The sequence below is a fragment of the Diachasma alloeum genome, unplaced genomic scaffold (assembly GCF_001412515.2).
Source record: "Diachasma alloeum isolate Michigan unplaced genomic scaffold, Dall2.0 Dall_scaffold_00301, whole genome shotgun sequence".
In the NCBI taxonomy this organism is placed as follows: Eukaryota; Metazoa; Arthropoda; class Insecta; order Hymenoptera; family Braconidae; genus Diachasma; species Diachasma alloeum.
This window is the reverse complement of record NW_021680440.1, coordinates 362,841-371,300: the sequence shown is the minus strand read 5'-3', so window position 1 is coordinate 371,300 and position 8,460 is coordinate 362,841. Positions and strand designations below refer to the sequence as shown.

At 39.4% G+C, this 8,460-nt stretch overlaps 3 protein-coding genes across 3 annotated transcripts in view; 2 read left to right on the top strand and 1 right to left on the bottom strand.

Moving 5' to 3' along the window:
• The window catches only part of LOC107039536, a 51,725-nt gene extending 46,592 nt beyond the window's left edge, over nt 1-5,133 (top strand). The window contains exons 5-6 of the mRNA XM_015259188.2: nt 3,128-3,356; nt 4,344-5,133. Of these exons, the coding sequence (XP_015114674.1) occupies nt 3,128-3,356; nt 4,344-4,426 (312 nt within the window). The 3' untranslated portion in view covers nt 4,427-5,133. The remainder of the gene's footprint in view (nt 1-3,127; nt 3,357-4,343) is intronic.
• Nucleotides 5,134-5,629: 496 nt separating this feature from the next.
• Nucleotides 5,630-7,296, bottom strand: LOC107039538 (prefoldin subunit 5). Its single transcript, XM_015259190.1, has 2 exons — nt 6,955-7,296; nt 5,630-6,173 (listed from the first exon to the last, which is right to left on the bottom strand). Exons 1-2 carry the CDS (start codon nt 7,157-7,159, stop codon nt 5,902-5,904), a joined length of 477 nt encoding a protein of 158 aa, XP_015114676.1. The 5' UTR covers nt 7,160-7,296; the 3' UTR covers nt 5,630-5,901.
• A 133-nt stretch (nt 7,297-7,429) lies between these two features.
• LOC107039572 (rhotekin) overlaps nt 7,430-8,460 on the top strand; it is a 47,203-nt gene continuing 46,172 nt past the window's right edge. The window contains exon 1 of the mRNA XM_015259271.1: nt 7,430-7,576. Coding sequence (XP_015114757.1) covers nt 7,430-7,576 — 147 coding nt within the window. The remainder of the gene's footprint in view (nt 7,577-8,460) is intronic.

Sequence of the window (8,460 nt, the reverse complement as noted above, 5' to 3'; positions counted from 1 at the left end):
CCCGAAACAATGAAAGTGGTACAATGTCGGTGAGTTTCAACCTTAATCCAAGTTTTCATTCCTCCATCCATCTTTCACTTTTTCTCGAGAGCTGCTTAATTAAAAACTTTTTTCATTGAATTCGTTAAACACAAATGTTTCATGAACGTCTTAAGCATGTTTATCTCCGCGAACCAACAGAATTCAAATGTTTAACTGTCTATTCATTTCTCCGGACATTGTAATCACAGTGAAAACGTGCACTCTGGTCCGACTAACCAGCTAAAATTTTCCAGGAAGTCACATAACAAGAGTCTTAAATTGAAAATACGAGAAGAGTTTTAACGTGAAACTTTCTTTCCCACGTTTGTCTGGTTTATTTTTCTCAAGGATGGGTAAAAATGAAAATGTACGAAATTTCTCTGCATCATGGATAATTTATTTTCTAACAGTTTGAGTGGCTGAAGTTCGGGAAAAGAATCAACCATAACCGGTGCTTAAACTCTCGTTCAAAATTCAAATTTAATTGAATTTTGCTTTTTTGGAAGTTTGAAGGATATTACAACTTCGATAACTTTGGGTGCAGGAAGTATAATAGACTCTTCAATGGTTAAATGTAGTTTGCTTTTTGGAGGAGGGCGGCGATTCGACTGAAGGATTCAGCAGTTTAAAAATAATTTAATTTTTTGGGAACTTCAGGTCAATTTCGTTTGAATGAGGCTCGGTGAAAAGTTGATAAATCATGTGGTTTCGAAATTAAAGCTTTACACTGAGAGGAAAATAGCAGAGTTCTCGAACAAGTCTTAGTTGTGCCAAAAAATTTTCAATACCGAATCGACTTAATTAATTTTCCAATTATCCTGGATTCTACTTGAGCCTGAGAAGAGAAAGAAACTGATAACAGAAAATGGAAAACCATTGCCAAAAGCAGATAGGAAGAATAAAATTCGTCAAAATTGCGTAATATTTCTCGCCGTAAAATCCACTTCCCTCGTTTCAAATTTTCATGCTTCATTTCCGCTAAGCTAACGAGAAAGCTATGTATCATTTTTACTAGCACGTCGAAACTGAAATCCTAAAAAAATACTCCAATAAAATCTACCATTAACTCTCAGTTCTAAATTTTCAATACTTTTTATCCTCCATCTACCATAAAAAGACAATAACATCATTTTTCCAACACCAGAAACATGACAAAAAAAATGAAAAAGCACTAAGCAATAATTTTCACCTATAAAATCCTCTTCCCAAATTGTGAGTATTCATTCAGGTTTCGAAAGCGAATTTGTGAATCCAAAATGTTTTCACAAATTCCTGGCATTCGAGTCAAAAAATTCAACAACTGAAAATGACCAAATCTATAGCGCCCACCCCGGCCCCCACCCAATCCCCCCAACCGAGGAAGTGAATTCCCCCACCGCCAGTAGAGGATATATTGGCCTGAGTGTCCGTTACGCGATACTGTAATAATACTTACATAACAAGGCGCTATTCCGCGAATTACGCCGGCAAGCACGCGAATACGCCTCTCATTCCGCCGGATTCTTTATCACCCTCTTCTGCGGATCCTCTTCTCCACCCTTTTCCGCTCGTTGGCGTTTTATAATCGTATATAATATTGGTATGAGCCGAGAGAGAGAGAGAGAGAGAGAGAGAGAGAGAGAGAGGACTACCCGAGGAGCAGAGCGGAGCAGAGGCAAACCCCATTGATTCTCCCTCGTCCCTCTCTCGCCCGCCGTGTGTTTTACGATCCTACCTGAGAATTCAATGAGTATATGTTTATATAGTTGAATGCGACGCGCGAATTACTCTCGACGGGAAACCATACTCATCGGTGTGTATGTGCGTGTGTAAAAAGGGTGATGGGCAAAGCCTGGGGGGGTGGGCGGGGGGTGAGGAGGGGAGGGAGCGGGTGTAAAAGCCGGAGGCAGGAAGTACAGATTCATGTGTATAACCCCTTCGAGTACGCTGGTAGCCTATGCGTATCTCAACGAATATATAACCGAAGGGGGTTAATGAACCCCAGTGGTAAAAGTGCTGGGTGTTACAAGTGGGAAGAGTCGTCCTCTCTTTGGGATAGGTAACATTCTAAAGGACTATCTCAGGGTTTCCACAGTTAATTAGTTCTTTAGAACGAGCTGTAACTATGTAACGAGCCTGGTACCAGTGGGGTATGCTGGCCTGGCTTAACGAGTGAAAATACACACGTTGCGGTTTAGAACATTCTTTTGGGGGGGTGGGAGGGGAGGGGATCAGAGGGGAGGATAGTTGTTACCAGGGTTATGGGTGAAGAGTAGTTGGGATCGTCGATACATCGAAATTACGGGGAGAAGATTGCGAAGAGTTGAGAGGTTCGCAAGAGGTGGTTCGGCTGAGTTGTTGGAGTTTAGAAATTGAAAAAATCTGCAGGTGGCTGTATTTTTGTGCAAGTTCGCAAACAAGTCTTGGTTGGGCCGAGAAGATCGTTAGTTGGAAATTACTGACGAGATAATTGTTTGGGAATCAGCGGTGAAATTCTGTAAATTCGCAGTTTTTAGCATGCACTCAATCTTGTAACAACTTTCTTCAATTTTTCGGCGCTCATCCAGCAAAATGAACACACAAACAGGGTCTTTATTTTTGTGTCGATTATTAGGTACAGAAAATGTAAATACTCGCAACAAATTCCGTTGAAAATGAATAAAATAATGATTGTTTGGTTCGAATTTGAAAGTATCCAATGTGAAGACTCGCCTGGGAATGACTCAATAGGAAATACTGCTTTGAAAAAATAAATGCTTCTCTCAAGTAAATGAATATTTGGCAAAAATAATTTTTTCTCTCAGCTCTTGGGGTATTACTACTGAATATATATCTCATCTAAAAGATGTTTATCTCGCATCATCGTATGTTCCCGACAGGAACCATTTTTTCGAGATATTTTTCAATTTTCCTTTTCTCCTCTTGAAAATCAATCATCATGCCGTACGTTGTCTACACTCTCATTTTTTTTCGCCCTCCTGTCATTCCAGAGAAGTAGGGGAGAATTTTTTTACTATGTTATTTCCTCGTTCCCCCATAAGATGGGTTTTTCCTATTCCTTTGGTTTTATGCGGGGTTTTGTGGGCTGAAGGTTGAGGGTATAAAATTGTTTTTTTTTCTCCTACAGCTCAACTCTACTCATCACAGGAATATAGCGGAGAGAATGGACAATCGATCTCGCGCATATGCTGAGCTGGATTTCGAGATAACTCAGGACAGTTTTAGAAATGGTAGACTACAAATCACTTGTCATGCTAATGTCTTCCAGCTTTACAAGATGAATGTCACGGCGCTTATTGATGAGGAACGACCGAGACTCGCTTCAGTATTGGGGACTCGTGATTCGCCTCATACTGGTGAGTTTGATAATGCAGGGGTGATCATTGAGGGGTGAAAAAGAGGGAGGCAGATATGGAATTTCTGGTAATTGGGGGATTATCTGGAGTATGAGGGGACAATGTTGGAGATCCTTTCTTGTGGGGCAGCTTGTCGGCTGCAAGAAAGACTTACTTATCGCCGAGATTACTGAACAATGAACAAGAACCCGTATCCAATTCAATTTCATCATCTAATTAGGCGTTAATTATCTGGAGAATTGAGGAATTGACTAATGATAAAAAATATTAAACACTTTTTGCAGGGAATTTCATGGAAGATCTAAGGTTTTCTGTAAAATCCCTCATTATTCATATAAATTCATAATTTGCGGGAATGTAAATTCAATTTTTGCTTTCAAAACATTCGTTTAGCCCTCGATCCGTCGCACGGTTAGCGCAGCGCCGCTGCGTTAAACAGAGCGCGCTGTTGCCATCTTGGCGCTTACCGCTATGCGCGCATTTCAAGTGTGACAGCGAATGTAGCAACACTGCCGCTCGCGGGGGCGATACGGTCTCACTCGCAACGGGCGGCGCGGCGCCGCTTTTCTGTCCGTTCGACGGATCTTTTCTTTTTTTAGCTAAACAAATTTCCCGAGAAAAAAAAGGACAACGCTGAAGCTTAATTAAAGGGTTGAACTAGGAACGGGATTTTTTTCAGAATTTTTAAGCGTCGGGAGACACGCTAAAATCATTGAGCGAGTGATCGAGGGTTAGATGCCTTCTATTTAAATCAATCAAAATACATACACCCCTTCATACAAAGTTTTCGAGATATTCCCGTTTTTCTTTCAACTTTGCAATCAGTCTAGCTTATGGAAAAAATAAGATATCAACTTGTTTTTCTATTCAATCAATTTTCATTGAAATTCTGAATATAGACAGGTTTTTAGATATCCTCGAATACTAGGATAATCCAATAATTATAAAATAAAGAATATAAATAGTCTTCTCTTTATGATTTTCCAGGTAGTGGTGTAGCAAAATTGACGATTGCTCATTGGATAATTCTCCTAGTATCCGTCAGCTCAATCCTGCAATGTACGAGATAACACCAATCTGCAGAGAGTTTGAATTAAAATACTTTTGCGCGTAGAGAGAGCGAGAGAGAAGATATTTAAAGAGTGTAAAATCCCTCGAGGACTGAGTGAGAGTATCATTGTTGGATGAATTTCAAGTGACACCAAAATCAATGTTTTTTGTGTCAGTGAGGGAGGAGATCACCGAGAGACAAGGGAAATCATTGAAGCGAAAAATCCAAAAATATCCCCAAATTACCCTCAGAATTTAACGACTCCTTTTCCTCAAGAAAAACAAACCTTAAGAATAAGAAATTTGAAAAAGAAAAACTGAGAATTCAAAATCGAGTAAGACTTTCAACGAGCATATGTTATTCGTGTAAATAGAAGAAATATGTAATAATTATAGCGATATTATGTTGGCATATATAAGGGACAAGATTGCTCCCTCGAGCAAGGGGTTGTAATCTAAGGGAATGATGAAAAACTCATAATGTCATTGTGTTAGATCATCGATATTAACAATCAAGTATCGACGAACTATATATAAATACAAAAAAAACAAAATGGATAAAGAAATAACGAATATTATACGGTGTTTTCTATCCTGTGACGATTATTTTGATACCTCCAACAAAAAACCATGAATAGTTAAAAAAAATTAACATCAGATGGAAAAATACGTCCTGTCCAGTTTATAGAATGCTCTTATTGTTTCATGGAGTTGTTTCAGTTTAAGAATGAACAAATAAATTATTGATTCTTTGTTGAAACGAAATGTTTTATAATTTCTGTGTCCTTTCCCCTAAAAGCCGGCATCATCAAGGATTGAATGCCACTATGCAAGTAAGTTTAATTAAAATTGTAGCATTTTACGCGTAAATATTAATTATATATTAATTTAAAGAACCAAATGCATGAAGAAATAATTAATATTGTACGGTGATATTTATCTTGTGACAATTATTTTGATACCTCCAACAAAAAAACCATGAATAGTTATAAAAATTGAAATCAAATAATTAATTGAAAAAAAAAATCATCAAATGAAAAAATATGTCCTATCCAGTGCTCTCCATATTTTATAATGTTATTTCACTTTAACAATGGATAAATAAATTATTGAATCTTCACAAAAACTAAATGTTTCATAATTTCGCTATTATTTCCTCCGCAAGCTCCGCCTCCTGGGGATTAAAATAAAAATACTGCAGGTCGAGTCAATAACAACTATGATTGGAAATATAATTACTGTAGTATATTTAATAAATGACATTTGAACGTTATAAAATGCATATCGTGGAAAAAACAATGATTGGATTTCAGTAAATTCAATTAATTAAATGTGCCAAAACTCCGATGACCCATGACACGAAAATTATTGTTTTTGTTCGCAAAAATTTAATAAAAAATCCTGAGTATTGACAGAATTAATGCAAATCCTTTGTGGATGAGTGATCGAAGCCACTGTGATAGAAAAATTGAATTCTAAATCAGTTCTGGTGATTTTATGCTGCTGCCTTCTGCTCCTGCGCCTGGAACTTCATTGCTATGACCTCCATCGTGGCATTACAGATATTAAGCTTCTCCGTCGCCAATACTTGAATTTTTTCTATTTGTTCCGTGATATAAGCAACTCTTCGCTTGAAGTAATCCTTCGCATCGTCCACGGGTTTTTCGATAAAATAACCAGTCCCAACGTCTACGAGGACATTCTCAGTGTCTGATACTCTTCCTGGCACGTACATTGATTCTGTGAGCGGAACGAGAATTTCTTTCCCTAGAATTTTAAAAGAGAAATTGAATTAGATGTGAAGTTGCAAAATAGGATTAAGGAAATCAAGTTGAGTTGAGTTTCGTCCGAGGTAAATATGTTTTGAATTGAGGGAAAAGGCGAAAGTTCTGTGAGAACTTTTTTCTGGGGGAAAATGAAAGTTGTGAGAACTCTAGGGGGAAAATATTGTTGAGATTTGGAGATATCCTTTTTTAAAAAAGCGTAGGCAACACCTCGAATTGAAAATGAGAGCTCGAACATGGCGATATCATTTTTAGGAATCTATCTGTGATTTCTATTACTGAAATTTGGTGATATTCTCCTAAAAATTAGAAATAGGTCTCTGAAAATCATTGAAATTTAAAAAAAATTAGTGATAATGTGACTAAAAATTCTTGACAAAATCACTCAACCTCGAAATGTCGCACTCCTTAAATCTCACAATCATGAATCCATAATAACGCAGAATTGATTTCTGAAAAACAGCAACATATCCCTGAAAATCAAACCTTTTATTCTCCGCGAAACTCCCACCCCTCAACTCCCGAGACACCCGCCACAAGTTCACCTCCCGACACAGAAAAAAAATTATTTTGCCAAGTACATTCACTCGCTACAAGTAAATGAAATACCTGCATAATAAAACTTGCGTAAATTTTCTTGTAATCATTAAATATCCCTGGCAAAAGTAATTTTTTCCTCAGTGCACGTATCAAATTTCCCAACCTAACCTCAAAACCGCTCCCTCCGCCGCGCCCTAAAAAAGCCCGAAAACCACAAAAATTACCTTTCATCTCCGCATTAACTTTATCGAGACAATGTCCAGACTGTTGAAACTTATTTTGCGCCAACTTTAACCTCCGAATCGAGTCCTGAAACACTCCGATCTCCCTGTCGAGCTGTCGTTTCAGTAGCATCAACTGATCGAGGTTGCACTTCGTCAGGTCGATCTGCTGGAGATGCGGCGCCTCCTGGGAGGTTATCGTGGCCATCGTCACGCCAAAGTCTTACGAACCCACTTATTTACTCAACAACAATCACCTTCCTCGCGGATAACCCGTCGCCCAACGATTTTCACGATAATATGACCGAATACGGCGAGAGAAAACGACAGTCGCGAGTGCCAGGGCAAAACTGTCCGGAGCGCCGTCTGCACCGCGGAAGCTCGTGGTCATGCGCACGAATCCATCGGTAACGAGGCGATATCAATCCCGCGATTCCTATTTTATCGGCGTTAAACGTCACGAGGGCCGAGAGTCAAAATGGCGCCGCGCAGAAAACACGTCAAAATCGAGTGTGTGACGGTGAACGACGATAGTGAGAAAGAAAATAAATATCTGCGGGGTTTGAGTGATTACCACAGCCGCGTGAGACGTCGGGAGACACTGCGGAACAGGAAGACCAGAGCGGTGAGTCGTATTTACGTGTCAAATCCCCGGAATCCTGGAGGCGGGGGGAAGAGGCTACCTGTTGCCCCGGATCGTTTCATGAATAATAAAATTTTGCGGCGATCCTATTGTCCTCGACGATAGTGCATTTTCCTGGGGACCTCTGCGGGCTAGCGGGGGTGGACTGTGATTTTCGAGGGGGTGGGGCAGGTTAAGGGGTCGTTGTGGAGGCGATGGGCACCTGTCGGCCGACGGTGATTGACCGTTGGGAATTTGAATTTCGAATCGGCACAGGTGGACGGAGGGGGCGACACTCTCGGCAGATTCAATTTTATGAATGTGAATTTATTCGGAAATTTATTTATTTTATTTATTTCGGCGGGGGCGAGGAATGGTTTCGCGATGGCAGGAAAATGTGGGGAGGATATATATTGTGTGGCCGTGATAGGCATATCAATCAATCTTAATTACCGTTAAATTGTGAAGTTGTCAATTTTTAACATAAATCTTGAAATTTTAAATATTATAGTAACCATTAATTTGTGCATTTAAATTTCGAAATATTTGGCACTTTGGCTGCGGGTGAAAAAATAGTATATTTCGTAACGAGTGCAAAAAAGTGTTTTTTGACGAGTGGGAGGTTTATATCACGGGCCGAAGGCGAGTGATATAATCCCACGAGCTAAAAAACATTTTTTCACGAGTTACGAACAATATTTTTCATCACAATGTGGCGGAAATTGGACNGGGAGGGTTATATCACGGGCCGAAGGCGAGTGATATAATCCCACGAGCTAAAAAACATTTTTTCACGAGTTACGAACAATATTTTTCATCACAATGTGGCGGAAATTGGACTTTTAGGCACGCGGAGCGTGCCGATCACTTTTCGTCACAGCGTGATG